Source organism: Macaca thibetana, chromosome 9 (genome assembly GCF_024542745.1).
Source record: "Macaca thibetana thibetana isolate TM-01 chromosome 9, ASM2454274v1, whole genome shotgun sequence".
Taxonomy (NCBI): Eukaryota; Metazoa; Chordata; class Mammalia; order Primates; family Cercopithecidae; genus Macaca; species Macaca thibetana.
Window position 1 is genome coordinate 21,863,006 of NC_065586.1, and position 15,810 is coordinate 21,878,815.

The following is a 15,810-nucleotide window of genomic DNA, read 5'->3' on the forward strand; positions in this document are numbered from 1 at the left end:
CTGCCCTATATCCTTTGTTGATTCCCCTCCATCTCCCTGACTCCTTTTTTTTTTTTTTTTTTTTGAGATGGAGTCTCGCTCTGTCACCCAGACTGGAGTACAGTGGCACGATCTTGGCTCACTGTAAACTCCGACTCCCGGGTTCAACCAATTCTCTACCTCAGCCTCCTGAGTAGCTGGGATTATAGGCGCCTGCCACCACGCCCAGCTAATTTTTATCTTTTTAGTAGAAACAGGGTTTCACCACATTGACCAGGCTGGTGTTGAACTCCTGACCTCGTGATCCACCCGCCTCAGCCTCCCAAAGTGCTGGGGTTACAGGCATGAGCCACCGCACCCAGCTCCTTGACTCTTAAAGTCTGGAATCCCCAAGGCTTAGCTCCCAGATCTCTTCTCTTCTCTTTTACATTCATTCCCTTGGTGAACTCATCCAGTTTTGTCGCTTCAAGTTACTAAGTGCCTCAGACTCCTAAATTCCTATCTTCGGCCCAAACCTTTCTTCTTGTAACTCTACACCTGAATAACCAATTGCCTACATACCAGCTCAACTTCAATGTTTAATAGACACCCCAAATTTAGCACATCCAAAAACTAAATTCCTGATGTTCTCCAAACCAGGCTCCTAGTCCAGGTTTCTCCGTCTCAATAAATGGCAATTGCACCCTTCTAGTTACTGAAGCCAAAATCTTTAGAATTATCTTCAATTTCTCTTTTTCTCTCACCTATCATATTCAAGCCATCAGTAAAATTCTGTTCACTCCATGTTGAAATTAAATCCAGAATCTGACCACTTTGCACCACCTCCACTGCTACTACCCAGCTCCAATCTATACCACAATTATCCCTCTAAGTAACTAATACCTCACAGACTATACTCAGCACACTAAAGAGACCATTTTGAAATTCAAGTCAAATCATGTATCTTTTCTATTCAAACACGGCCTCCCCCAACTTACTTATAAGTAAAAGCCGAAGTCCTTACAATGGCCTACAAAGCCCTACATGGTCTTCCCTTACCACCTATGACTCAGATCTCCTATTACTGTTCTTGATCACTCTGCTCTGGCCATACTGCCTGCCTTGCTATTCCTCAAATACTAAGCAAGCTCCCGCCTCCTGGCTTTTGTGCTTATTAGAATGCCCTTCCACTATGCTATGGTCTGAATGCTTTTGTCCCTCAAAATTCATATGTTGAAATCTAATCCCCAATGTGACAGTAATACAAGGTGGGGCCTCTGTAAGGTGATTATATCATGAAGGTGGAGTCCTAATGGATGAGATTAGTTTCCTTATAAAAGAAGCCCCAGAGAGCTGCCTGTCCCTACCACCATGTGAGGACAACAAGGTGCTATCTATGAACCAGAAGGCCCTCACCAGACACAGAATCTGCCAGTGCCTTAATCTTGGATTTTCCAGCCTTAATCTTGGATTTTCTAGCCTCCAGAATTGTGAGAAATCAAGTTCTGCTGTTGAAAAGCTGTCCAGTTTATGGCATTTTGCTATGACAGCCCAAATGGCCTACAACACAATTACCCACATGGCTTACTCCCTAACTTCTTTCAGAGGCCTTCTCTGACCATATAACATTTATATTTATTTACTTGGCTGTTTACTGTCTGTTTCTCCCTACTGAACTATAAGGTTAGGGGTTTTGTTTTATATAAAGGCCAACTCCCAATGCTTAAAATCCAATAGGCACCAAATACATCTCTGTTGCTTGAACAAGAAGAAGAGATTAGTGCATAGAGCCAGGTCACCACTTTCAGTAGCCTACCTACTTTGTTCTGGTCCCTCATGTTTGGCTAGTCACCAAATGGTTCTGGCTTGAAAATTACACATGAAAGACCTTGGACAGGTTGCGTTTGTTTCCACCAAATTTCTGGTCCCTGAAAGTCATCTAACAAAGTTAAGATTCAATGTAAAGAAAAAAACTTGTTCCATTCAGTTTCTCTGCTTGGACAGAAAAAAATTCCTCCTGCATTCTTTCCAATTTCAATACAGCTGTATAGAGAAACACAGGTTAAAAACAATAAAATAATCTTCTTTTCAGATTCTACCTTGACAAAGAATCTTCTTGATTATCCATACTTCTTTATTTTCTCATCTTTGCCCAGAAAGTCAAGTGCTCTGGATGTTCACACTGCCTAACTAACTATGCAAATCAAGTTACATGAAATTATAAACGAAAATTCTATGAGAGTTCACATGCAAAGCTAGATTACATAATCTACATTTTAAACTGCTATTAAATTCCTGCTCTCTTAAAGGCACTTAATTTTTCATGAATAACTGGATCTTCAAGATTTTTGGATGGGTTATGTTTAAGATTCTCTTTACCTAAAGAATGTAATCAAAGATGATAAATTCTAATTATTCCCAGTATTAAAGAAATTCTTAAAAGTCATCAAAATTAGTATTTCACTAATTATTTTTACACATACTCCATCATCATTTGCTTTGAAAATGAGATATATAGTGTCTCTATGAGGAGGGATGGGCACCAGGTAACAGATCACAAATACAGTTATTACAAAGTTGCTTGCACATATGAATCTGAAGTGTGACATGCCTATACTTTATAACTCTTACAAAAATAAAAAACTGTTAGACTCATGGTACCCTGGCAGCCTAGTAAGTTTATATTCAGTGATGGAATGAAAATGCAATGTTTGAAAATTAAAATTCAGTAAATGTTGAATAGTTCACCCACATTTATGATAACCTATGGGGGAGGGGGATGTGCATTTCATATCTAGTTATGTGAAGTGTGCCTTGAATGACAACTATTGTAAACATTAATTTTTTACTCCCATAACTATTCAAAGCATTGTACGAAGGGCTCAATCAGATAAGTGTGAAATATACATTTTTCACCCTGTAAGCCTGAAATCAGCGAAATGTTATCTTCTCCTTTGCGCGAGACTTCAGGTAGAGACTGGATATCTACCCTCACTCAACCACCCTCAATGGTAGAACTAAAAAGCAACAGAAGGGTTTTACAAGTTAATGTCTCAAGCTAAAAAAGAAAACAAAATGAAACAAAAGGAAAAGGGGGAAAAAAAAACCCATTCCTACATTACTGGTTGGGGGCTTCTCTTCCAATCGCACTCCAAGTCCTCTGCTGCCCAAAAAACTTAACACCTCCAACCTGGTAGAGGCTTCAAATTCCTCCAGATTTCTAAACTGCGAAAGAAACATCTATCTAACAGGCTAAAAACGATGTCCAAGTACGAGGTAAGAAAAACTTCTGCAACACAGACACTGGTCACAGTGCATTCCTACTTTCCCAGAAGGGAAGAGGAGGGGAGGCAGCTGAAATAAGAATAAGAATGAAGGTAAGTCTCGGTGGAAGATGACAGTTTAGAGAAGCGGCTGCTCTTTCTCACATTCAGGGAGACAGGAAGGCAAACGGTAGGTGTTAAATTAAAAAAAAAAAGTCTACCCACACCACTCTTCCTTCTTCCTCCAGCACAGCTGGAGGGGGAAGGCTCTTCCCCAGAACGCCGGACCAGAGAGATGGCATTGCCACCCCAGGCAAGTGGCGTCGTCCAGCCTGTCACTGGGGCTGGGACTAGAAAAGTTGAAGCAGGAGTAAGGATCTGGGGAAGACGGACACGTCCTTCCGAGGCTGAGGACCCCGGTGGCCCGGGCTGAGGGCAGCCAGAGCCCGGGGTGACCGAGCCCTGCCCTCCGTGTCCGACTCTCTGAGGAACCGGGGTCGCCTGCCGCCTGCCCCGGCCCCTCTCCGCCCGGCCCCGCGCGCCTCCTTGCTTACCTGCTGCACTCCGAGGAACTGGTAGAAGTTGAGCTGCACCTCCTCCACCAAGTCAAACAACTCCAGGTCTCCGCTCTCCCAGCCGCGCGCCGGCGCCACGGCGGCCAGCAGCAGCAGCGGCCACAACAGCGGCGTCCGCGGCTGCGGCGGCGGGAAAGGCATTAGCCCGAGCTGGCGGCGCCCAGGAAGCTGTGCCGGCCAGGAGCACAGAGCCGTCATCGCACTGGGCTCGGAAAGGTCACCCACCGCGCACCTCCGTTGGCCGAGAGCTGGGACGTGGCAGGCGGCACTGGCTGTGGGAAACAGTGCCCGTCAGTGAAAAGCGCGGGCAGGCACACCGGAACGGCCCGCCAGGCGGCTGGTCCCAGACTGAGCGCGGTGGTGGCGGGAGCCCGCGGCCGGACCAGCGGCTGGGCGGGCGGGCGGGGCCGCAGTCGGCGCTACGTCCCGCGGACCCAGGCCCCCAGGCCTACACACAGCTGGAGAGCCAGCGCCCGGCGCCTGGGCTGCACAGGGGGAGAGGCTTCCCTTTGCCTCAGCCTATCCCAGGCCTCGCTTCCGGTGACATCACGTCTCCTAGCAACCGCGGGAAAGGGGGCGTGGCCGGAAGCCTGGACGCCTGGCGCCCCGATCTGGGCCTAGGTGAAATGCCTTTCAATCGGTGGGGCGCGTCGAGGAGCTGAATCTACGCCAAAACGGGCTGAGAGACAGGGAAGGTTATAGCCATCACGCGTCTACCTGGAACGCCCCTCGTGGACTTCCCCCGAAATAGCTACTGTCTTCCCCTCCCCCAGCTATCGAACACTAAAAGCATATTTGAAGCCTGATTAATTGATTATGGCTTCCGTGCATTTAATTAGTCCTTCAGCAAAGAAGACAGGACAAGTTGAACCAGGTTCTAAAAGGGGCAAATCTAGTAAGTAGAGAGAGGTAGAGCAGAAAAGGAATTCAAACCAAAACAATTATGAATTAAGATTTACAGGTATAATACCACAAAATGGCCTGGTAGAATTAATAGTTAATAATGGTGACTCAATCATAGTTGGAGGAGGAATGGAGTTTATCCATCTTAGCCCACCTCCAGTTGGGGTTCTTTTGAAAATAGACCTCAGTTGAGATGTTTCCGTTTTAAAAGACAGGCTAAAAACCTTCTCTCTCTTCCGTAACAATGCCTCACTTCCTAGTCTTGCATTGCTTCTGTTCAATCTCTTTTCAAGTTATTTTCTCCACCACGATTCTCTTGTGTGAACTTTATTTTCCTTTTGGCTTTCTCACATTTCTCTTCCCTGAACTCTCCACTCTTGTTGAGGAAAAAGGAAGCAAAAAATGCTACTAAAACTCAGAAAGTTAGCTCAATTTTGAAAGTTTGACCTCATGCTCTTTCCATCTTGGATCTAGTTAGTTAAATCAAGCTCCATAGCGTAATGATAAAGCTCCTTCCCTCTCATAGTCAGAATATACTATGTTGGATAAAGGTTAGAAAAACACTAGGAAGCAAATCTTACTGAGAAAATCCTAGTATGGAGTGTTAAAAATATTTTTAAATAAAATCAATAAATGCAAATCTTGGTATGGAGTTTTAGAAATATTTTTGAATGAATTCATAAATGAATGCAAGTATATCTTGCTTAAAAATAATAGGTATGCTTGAATTACTCACATTTTAATCTATCATGAGGGCTGCTATAACAAAATACTTTAGACTGGGTGACTTAAACAACAGATACTTATTTCTCACAGTTTTGGAGGTTGAGAAGTCCAGGGTCAGGGTGCCAGCATGGTTGGGTGCTGATGAAGCCTTCTTCCTGGTTTGCAGATGGCTGTCTTCTTGGTGTATCCTCAGGTGGCCAGGGAAGAAGGGGTGATGGATGGATGGATAGATAAATAAGAGTTCTCCGCCAGGCCTGGTGGCTCACACCTGTAATCCCAGAACTTTGAGAGGCCGAGGCAGGCGGATCACTGGAGGCCAGGAGTTTGAGACCAGCCTTATCAATATGATGAAACCCCATCTCTACTAAAAATACAAAAAGTACCCGCGGGTAGCTCACGCCTGTAGTCCCAGCTACTCGGGAGGCTGAGGCAGGAGAATCGCTTGAAACCGGGAGGCAGATGTTGCAGTGAGTAGGGATCTCACACCACTGCACTCTAGCCTCAGTGACAGAGTGAGACTCTGTCTCAAAAAAAAAAAAAAATTCTCATGTCTCTTCTTATAAGTGCACTAATCTCATTATGGGGGCTTCAGCTCCATAAGCTCATCTAAACCTAATTATCTCCCAAAGGCTGAGCCTCCAAATATCATCACACTGGCGATTAGAACTTCAACACATGAATTTTGGAAGGATCAAAACATTAAGTCCACAGCAAGCAGCATTGCCTTTTCTGGGTATTCCCCAGTGCTTAGCACAGTGCATAGCACATGAGAGCACTTAATTAGTTGAATTGAATCCTGTGACTACCTCCCTACCACCATTCCGCCTACCACAGATTTTTAGTTTATTTATTTAGAGACGGAGTTTCACTCTTGTTGCCCAGGCAATGACGCCATCTCGGCTCACTGCAATCTCTGCCTCCCACGTTCAAGCGATTCTCCTGCCTCAGCCTCCCGAGTAGCTGGGATTACAGACTCCTGCCACCATGCCTGGCTAATTGTTTGTATTTTTAGTAGAGATAGGATTTTACCATGTTGGCCAGACTAGTCTCAAACTCCTGACCTCACATGATGTGATCCACCCGCCTCGGCCTCCCAAAGTGCTGGGATTACAGGCATGAGCCACCACCCCCAGCCAAGTTTATTTTTGGTTATATCAGTTTTCTTAAAGTGAATGTCATCTTTACCAAGTCCCTAAATTAGGTTACTGTTTATTCAATGAGTAAAACATCAAAGTAAGATGAAATTAATTATCTTAAGCATTACTTTTACATATTATTGTAACATTCATCTTTTCTCCTAATTTGATCATTAGATTAAGTGCAATAAAACATTTGAAACTGGTGCCATGTTGCCACAAATCTAGGATTCTTACCCTGATCTTTTAGCAGGCAGTCTAGTATTTCCCTCTTGAGTTTTACCTTTATGTTGTCTGAGAACCTCGGAGACTTACTGCATCTAAAGAGAGCCCATCCTCTTTCCAAGGCCAAGCTGAAACAGAATTGGAGTCTATTAATAATACTTCTCATGGACATAAGGTATTACTGCCCAGCTCCAATGACACTTGTCCACCCTGAGATGATCTTCTTGCTTCTTTCTAAGGCCAAGCTGAAACAGAATTGGAGTCTATTAATAATACTTCTCATGGACATAAGGCATTACTGCCCAGCTCCAATGACACTTGTCCACCCTGAGATGATCTTCTTGCTTGTCCAGGTTCCTGCAAAGACCACAGTGATATTCATATTTAGACTTCTAGCCTGGCCTCTTTACCTATTCAGTCATTGTCCCAAAAATTACAGTGCAATTAAATAAATCTTTTGCTGAGGTCTGAACTAAGTGAGTGACAATATCCACTGTTTTCTTCCCTGGTGACATGTACTAATTCTGAGCATAGACTCATCCAGCTTGTCCTGGGCAGAGTGAGTTTACACAGAAAAAGAGAAACAAGTGAGATGTTTAACCATTATGTGAGTTGTGTAATGGATTGGAAATATAGAGGAGCCCCAAACATACAGCCAGTTTTCCCACAGGACATTTGCTGAGTTCTGGGGTGGTGCAGGAGGCTGAGCAGCTGAGCGTGATAGGCAGAGTAAAATTATCCCATGTTCTAGGGCATAGAAAGCTAATTCTGCTTAGAAGGAGCCTGCCTCAAATACACAAGCACTCTCCTGCTTCAAGACATTTACACTATTTTTGAAGTTGTATGAGAAGGAGGCTAAAGATCTAAGTTTAAAACCTCTCAAAGGCAGGACTGAATCTCCAGAGCAGAGGAGGCAGGAGCCGTCCAGGCTCTTGATCAAAATCCCAGAGGGATCACACATGAAGAACAGAGAAAAACCACAAGTGGCCTGTTGTTCTGAAACCGCACCCCAATCCCAACCCAGCTCATCCTTGATTAGACAGAGGCAATCAGAACATCACCCTATTTGTTTGTGTTTATCCCTAGAAGAGAATAACATCATCTATATTGTCTATAGATCTTTAATATAAAAGTCTAACATTTGTAAAAAAAAAAAAATTATGAGGTGTGAGAAGAGCAGGAAAATTTGACCAATAATCAAGAAAAAAAATAAATAATAGAAGATCCACAGATAAGCCAGATATTGAAGTTTAGATAAGAACTTTAAAATAACTATTATTAAATAAAGCCATAGATTATAAAATAGAAGAAAACATGAACAAGATGGATTAAAATGTGCAGAATTTTAAAAGTATTGAAATCCATAAAAAAGAATCAATGGAAAATATTGAACTGAAAAATGTAATTTCTGAAAGGAATATTTCAATGGATCGGTTTAATAGCAACCTGGACACAGCAGAACAGAGGGTTAGTGAATTTGGAGACTGGGCAAGAAAAAAATACCTAAACTCAAGTACAGAGAGAAAAACAAATGGAAAGAATAGAACAGAGCTTAATAGGCATGTGCACAGTGGTGTACTGGAGTCCTAGAAAAAGAGGAGAGAGAGAATGAGGCAGAAGCAATATTTGAAGATATAATAGCCAAGAATTTACAAAAGTAATGAAAGACGTAAAACCACAGATGAAAAAAATAACTCAAAATGAATCCTAGACCTAAATGTATGAGTTAATGCTACCAAACTCTTGTAAGAAAAAAACAGGAGTAAATCTTAGTGACCTTGGGTTAGCCAATGGTTCATTATACATATAGAAACATAAATGACAAAAGAAAAAAAATAAATTGGACTGCATAGAAATTAAAAGCTTTTATGCTGCAAATAATATTATCAGCAAAGTAAAAAGACAAGAGAATAGGAGACAATATTTGTAAATCACATACTTCATAAGGGACTTAGATCCAGAATTTGTAAAAGATTCTTACAACTCAACAACTAAAACAACTCCCCTTTATTTGTTAATGGGCAAACGAGTTGAATAGACATTTCTTCAAAAATATGGAAATGACCAATAATCACATGAAAAGATGCTCAACATCTGTAGTCATCAGGGAAATGCAAATCAAAACTACAATGACATGCTACTGCTCACAGAGTAGGATGGCTATAATCAAAAAGATAGACAATAAAAAGTGTTGAACATGTGGAGAAATTGGAAGCCTCTCACATTACTGCTGGAACTCAAAATGATGGAGCCCCTTAGGAAAACAATTGGCAGTTTCTCCAAAAGCTAAATGTAGAGTTACTATATTACCCAACAATTCCACTTCTATAGAAAAGAAACATATGGCCACACAAAAACTTGTACACAAATGTTCATAGCAGCATTATTCACAATAATCAAAAGTTTGTAAACAACCCAAATGCTCATCAACTGAAGAAGGAATAAACAAAGTATGGTATATCTATGCAATGGAATATTATTCAGCAATAAAATGAAATGAAGTATGGATACATGCTATGACATCAATGAATCTTGAAAACATTATGCCATGTGAAAGAAGCCAGTCACAAAAAATCATCTATTCCAGTTATATGAAATGTCCAGAATAGGCAAACTTATAAAGACAGAAAGTAGATTAGTGGTTACTTAGGGATAGGGAGTAGAGAAGGTTACAGATTAACTGCTAATGGCTGTAAGATTTCTTTTAGGGGATGTGAAAATGTTCTAAAATTGGATTATGGCAATGATTGTGTAACCTGGTTTAGTATATTGAATACTAAAAAAACACTGACTTAAATATACTTTAAATAGGTGAATTGTGTGGTATGTCAATTATGTCTCACTAAGGCTGTTAAAATAGAAAGAAAAAAACAACCACTCACAAACACAATATGCTCAACAAACCCCAAAATGAATAAATGCAACAAAGCAAAGCAAATTTAAGCATATCATTGCCAAACTGTAGCAAAGCTTGTGGGATGTAATGAAGGCAGTAACTTCAAAGAACATTTGTGGCAGGGCGCTGCGGCTCATGCCTGTAATCCTAGCACTTTGGGAGGCCGAAGTGGGCAGATCACTTGAGGTCAGGAGTTTGAGACCAGCCTGGCCAACACAGCAAAACCTCCTCTTTACCAAAATTACAAAAAATTAGCTGGGCATGGTGGAGTGCGCCTGTAATCCCAGCTACTCAGGAGGCTGAGTCACGAGAATTGCTTGAACCTGGGGGCGGAGATTGCAGTGAGGTGAGATTGCGCCACTGCACTCCAGCCTGGGCAACAGAGCGAGACTCTGTCTTGAGAAAAAAAAAAAAAAAAAAAAAAAGAACATTTGTAGCCTTAAATATCTTAAGGAAGGAAGGCAGAAATTTAATGACCTATGTGTTTGACGTAAGGAGTTACACAAATAACCACAGCATAAATTAAAGTGAAGATTTCAATGAAGACATCTAATTGTTTTTATCATGGTACTTATGCAGGTGAGCTGGGAGCATATCAGCTCATGCATAAATTTTTTTTTAAGTCATCATTTTGTAGGTTCTGGTATTGCCAAGGTTCAAGGTGTGACTATGGTCATGTATGGCTAAGATGCATTGGAAGAATATGCCACTGGCAATGAAGAGAGGGGCAAGAATCCAGAGTGTTGGGTAGGTCACTCACATAGAGGTTGATGGGAGTTTTGATCTTGTTACATGAGAACTTCAACATCATAATGACCACTACTTTCCAGAGAAAAAGGTGAAAGAATACTGGTAATTTAATAGACCAGTAGGACTCACAGAGTCCTCCTACTGGTAGTCTATCCTTCGCTTTTGGGTAAGATCAAATTTAACTATATCAAACAAAATTGAATATATAAAATTGATATGTTATAGTCAAAGTCCAAATGTCTCCTTAAATCATCATTAGTGGCCTGTTTACCCCATGATTTAAAAAATCCTGGCCCTCATTACATCTTAAAATATTCTCATTAGCTCCTATATGGCTGTTTCTCAAATATATGAGCTTGAAATTCTAAGATATCATTGGTCTTTAATGGAACATTATCTTCACTCAGTAATGTATTTATCCAAACGCCATTCACAAACTTACATTGAGTTGACAAAGGTTAGAAAAATATTGTTTTGGTGGAGCACCTCCTTAGAAAATAATCCCTTGGGTATTGCAGTATTGAATTTTAATCATTTGGAAGGTCTCCATAAATAAATACAGATGCTCTTCATGTTATAAATAATAAATATATTTCTAACATGTTGACACTATGGTTTTCACTTCCCTGAATAATGTACTATTTACTTAAATAATCTCCTGGTGAAGAGGAGCACAGATTCTAGAGCCAGATTGATTACATTTGCACCCTGGCTCTACCACTTAGGGTGATCTCTGAATTTCAGTTTCCACATCTCTAAAATTAGGATCAGACTACTCCCCAAATCATAAGGTTCTTGTGGGAATGAAGTGGAATAGTTAGTGCCTGGTATATAGTAATTGCAGTTTAAAAGCTACTGTCATTTTATGGGAAGTCTCCATCTATACTGTATTAAGGTTTCTATAAATAACTCTTACCTATTTTTAAATGTTTAGATGTTATCTTTAAAGGCATTTGTTGCCAGGTGCGGTGGCTCATGCCTGTAATCCTAACACTTTGGGAGGCCGAGATGGGCAGATCATGAGGTCAGGAGTTCAAGACCAGCCTGGCAAACATGGTGAAACCCTGTCTCTACTAAAAAAAAAAAAAAAAAAAAGTACAAAAATTAGTCAGGTATGGTGGTATGCACCTGTAGTCCCAGCTACAGAGTAAGACTCTGTCTCAAAAAAAAAAAAAAAAAAAAAAAGCATTTGTTATCAAACTTCAGCTGTAATTGCCTACTTCATCAAAAATGTATCCAATCACTTGCTTGCCCAGGATGGTGGGAGACAAGTTTTGTTTTGTTTTATTTTTACCAAAGAATGACTGGTTGTAAAAGTCAATTTAATTTTTTTTTTTTGCTCCAGCTTTATAAAAACATATTATTCATGATTTCTCCGGTAAATTCAGCTTAAGGTTAAACAGTAGATGCTGTATTAAGAGCAGGCACCCAGCTGAACAAAAGGAAGGGAAAATAGTCACATTCAGCGATTTAGCCACTAAAGAGTTGGCCGCTGTCATCATTTTCCTCTGGTTTAGCGCTGTATTTTCAGACAGTGACGTTTTCTGCTTTCCCTGGACTTTAATGTGTCACAATAAACTCCATGTTAAAATTTCTTTCTTCTAACATCTACAGTTTCACGATTATCATTAATTTTTCAAAGTTGTCTAGTAACTCGCTTAAATCTCTTGAAAATTTCAAAATTAGTTTTTGTCCTTGTTCCTTTAACTGACCCAGATATTCTCTTCTACTCTCAATCACAGCGATCATTGCATTTTCCTCATATTCAAAGGCTCCAATTAGTCTGCAAAAGGAAATTTTTGCAGACCTCTTCATCATCTATTCTTTCAGGCCTTACAGCTTGATTTTGGCATTCTGCCGCTGAGCCCTAATATTGTTTGTGATGCCAAATTGGAACACAAGGTAAAACAGTACAAAGTTGCTGTTCGCCACGATCAACAAGTCCCAGCAAAGGTGCTAGTTTATGTATAGAAATTCCATGCCTCATAAATGCCTGTTATTACATTTACTAAAAGGAGGCAGCATTCTTTACAATACTGAACTAGCAATATGACCAACACAGAAACAAATAGAGATAGATTAAGGAAAACTTAGTTCCAGATGGTAAGATATGGGAAATTTACATTTGCTGTCCTAAATATGACTATTGCATCGTTCTCATTTTGCTAATCCATACAGCAGCCCAGCTTCATCTCTCTCCACTTCCAATATATAAATATGTAATGCCGTATTATTTTTGCTTGTGATAGGATGTTTAGTGCTAAGACTCCACAATTAAAGTCTTTTAACTTACAAAAAAATAAATAATAATAATTTCACCACCAGGGGGCAAACAACATTTTTATAGGCCAAGGATATTTTTAACATTCTAAAGGAATTATCTTGTGTGAACATATTTTCTGTTGTTGTTTTCAATAGCTTCAAGTTAAAAGACACCAATTCGAACTTCAAATTTAAGGAAAAATCATGTTTATAAAAGAGAAAATTGTACAAGTCACCATTAACCTGTTGCCCTTCCATTTACTGTAATTTTTAGATGCTTTAAAAAAATTTCCTCCCTTTTACCCTTTTCTTTCATATATTTGCACATGAGGCAGAAAAATAGAATTGAACTTTTTAAATGCCCATGTAGCCTTTGTTTGTGGTGGCCTTTACATTGCTTTTAGTACACATAGTATATTTTGGTCACTGGCTTTCTAAGCATGTATTTCAGCTCTGCTTTTTTGTTAATTTAATATGATTAAATCATATACTCAGATCTCTACCTCATCCTTTTTTTTTTTTTTTTTTTTTTTTTTTTTTTTGAGACAGAGTCTTGTTCTTTTGCCCAAGCTAGAGTGCAGTGGTGCGATCTCGGCTCACTGAAACCTCTGCCGCCTGGGTTTAAGCGATTCTCCTGCCTCAGCCTTCCGAGTAGCTGGGATTACAGGCAGCGTACCAACACACCCAGCTAATTTTTGTATTTTTAGTACAGCCGGGGTTCCAGCATCTTGGCCAGGCTGGTCTTGAACTCCTGACCTCGTGACCCACCCATCTCAGCCTTCCAAAGTGCTGGGATTACAGGAGTGAGCCATGGCGCCCAGCCTTCTACCTCCTTCTAAAATTGAATTTATTGTCTCTTGTTTTGATTACTGCTTTGCCATTTGTTAATTTTATAACTGTGAAATGATAATAACTGATAAACATATCAAATCAAATTATGTCTTTTGAGAGCTTGATACACTGAACTTGATAAAGTACCAGAGTTGTGAATAACTAATCCACAAAAAACAAAATGATCAGTACAATATATTATCAGTAGGAGGCAATGAGAAGAGTAACTTTGGTGAAAATTTTGGTCCATCATATTCTGAAGTTTCAGGATATTTGATTACTTCTGATTTGTAACTTGGTAAAAAATTCTAGCAATGGAAGCAAAATAGAGTTTTTAAATCAGGGTATCTGTGGTGCAGCAAAACAACCACATTTTATTTCTCTTGGCTTAGTCCATTTTCCCGTCTTCCTGCTCCTAAGTACCCACTGAGACCACATTTCCCTGAATCGATTATAATGATGCCACTATTTCAAATTAGGGCTGGAGGAGAATGAAGACGTCACAGTGGCCTGGCAAGATCTGCTACTTGTTCTTTCTCTTTACTGCTCTCCCAAGCCTGGCCATTATTTCCACTGTCGCCCCCTGGCATTAGGGCTGTCACTATGAACTGCAGAATTGAGTTGTTCACCTAAAGATGAAATCCAGATGAAATCCATTTCTATCCAGATGAAATCACACTGAAGCAAATATTGAAAGCAAATATACAGAGAAAAAGAAGTTGCAAAAGTCAATGTTAAGGGTTTATTTAGAGGCACACTAAAAAACATTCTATGACCTACTGCCAGTTATATCAGCAATGGAGGGGAACTTAGAGATAAAAGTTTTATTTTTTTGTTTGTTTGCTTGTTTTCTCTGTTGTTGATTGGGTTTTTAAAAGATTGTTTTGGTGTGAAACGACAAAATCAGCTTTTTGTCACTGAGTGGGTCCTTAAGCTGTTGCCCAGACACCAATTGCTCAAAGGCTAAACTTTTCACTCCAATACATGATATCTTGTTTTAGTGACCCCCAAGCATCTTTTTAATCCTTCTCCATCTCATACAGAAACTAGCCTCAGCCAAGTGATCATTCCCACGCTGACTTCCACCAGCTTCTGTAGGTGTACCCTGACAGCACTTTGCCCTGGGGCAAATTTTCTGACCTCTTTTTGATGGCAAATGGTTGTCAGTAATATGCTACCTGGAATTTTCTTAAAAAGTTTAATTGCACTTACAGAATTTCCCTAAGATAAGAAATATTTTAACAATGAATGACAAAGAAGCTCATACTATAGTGACAGCGTGGAAACGATGTTTGAAAGTATTTCCATCATCATAAGATTTTTTTATATGTCAAAAATGATATATGCCACTAATAATCTCATATTTGGGTCCCTAACTTGTTTAAAATCTTCCATATGAAGATTTTCACGAACATTAAAATCCATTTATTCAAAATGTAAGAAATTCTCACTTTTCAACTAGTTTGCAAAAATAATTTTTAATTTTTTTTCTTATTTTTAATTTTTATGGCTCATAGTAGGTGTTTATATTTATGGGATACATGAGATGTTTTGATATGGCATGCATATCAACCATGCAATGTGAAATAAACATGGCACAGGGAATGGGGTACCCACCCCTCAAGCCTTTATCCTTTGAGTTACAAACAATCCAATTACACTCTTTATTTTAAAATGGACAATTAAGTTATTATTGACTATAGCCACCCTATTGTGCTATCAAATAGTAGGTCTTATTCATTCTTTCTGTTTTTTTGGTGCCCATTAACCATTCCCAACCCACCCCAACACCCCACTACCCTTCCCAAGCTCTGATTACCATCCTTCTATTCTCTATGTACATGAGAAGAACGATTGTTTGACATCAGGGAGGATGGAAAACAACTAAGCTAAATTTTAGCAAAAACCTTTACAGGTTTCCTGAAAGGAACTGAAAAATGAGTCTATGGCTTAGTGGCAGAGCCAGCCATACACTTCCTTCACTGGGATCTAGGCCTCTTTGCAAGAAATATTTCTTCTCTATGACAACCACTAAAACTAGGCATCTAAATAAATTGGAATTGGACTCAGACCTTTACTTTATCACAAAATGTTAAATCAGATTTCAAAATTAACACGATTTTTTAACCATATCACTCTTTAAAAAGTGATAGTTATATTCTTCACTTTTTGGGAAAATCCTGTTTAACGAATGCTTTGTAATACAATAATTAGAAGACTGGTCTTAAGGTTGATTTATTTTAAAAAAGTACTTTATCCATTATTCAATTTTCTTTCAAAACGTC

General features: G+C 39.8%; 2 protein-coding genes across 3 annotated transcripts in view; one reads left to right on the forward strand and one right to left on the reverse strand.

Moving 5' to 3' along the window:
- The window catches only part of DNAJC1 (DnaJ heat shock protein family (Hsp40) member C1), a 248,270-nt gene extending 243,948 nt beyond the window's left edge, over positions 1 to 4,322 (reverse strand). The window contains exon 1 of the mRNA XM_050804054.1: positions 3,776 to 4,322. Within this exon, the coding sequence (XP_050660011.1) occupies positions 3,776 to 3,994 (219 nt within the window). The 5' untranslated portion in view covers positions 3,995 to 4,322. The remainder of the gene's footprint in view (positions 1 to 3,775) is intronic.
- COMMD3 (COMM domain containing 3) overlaps positions 1 to 15,810 on the forward strand; it is a 459,390-nt gene that overhangs the window by 148,272 nt on the left and 295,308 nt on the right. The window lies entirely within an intron of this gene.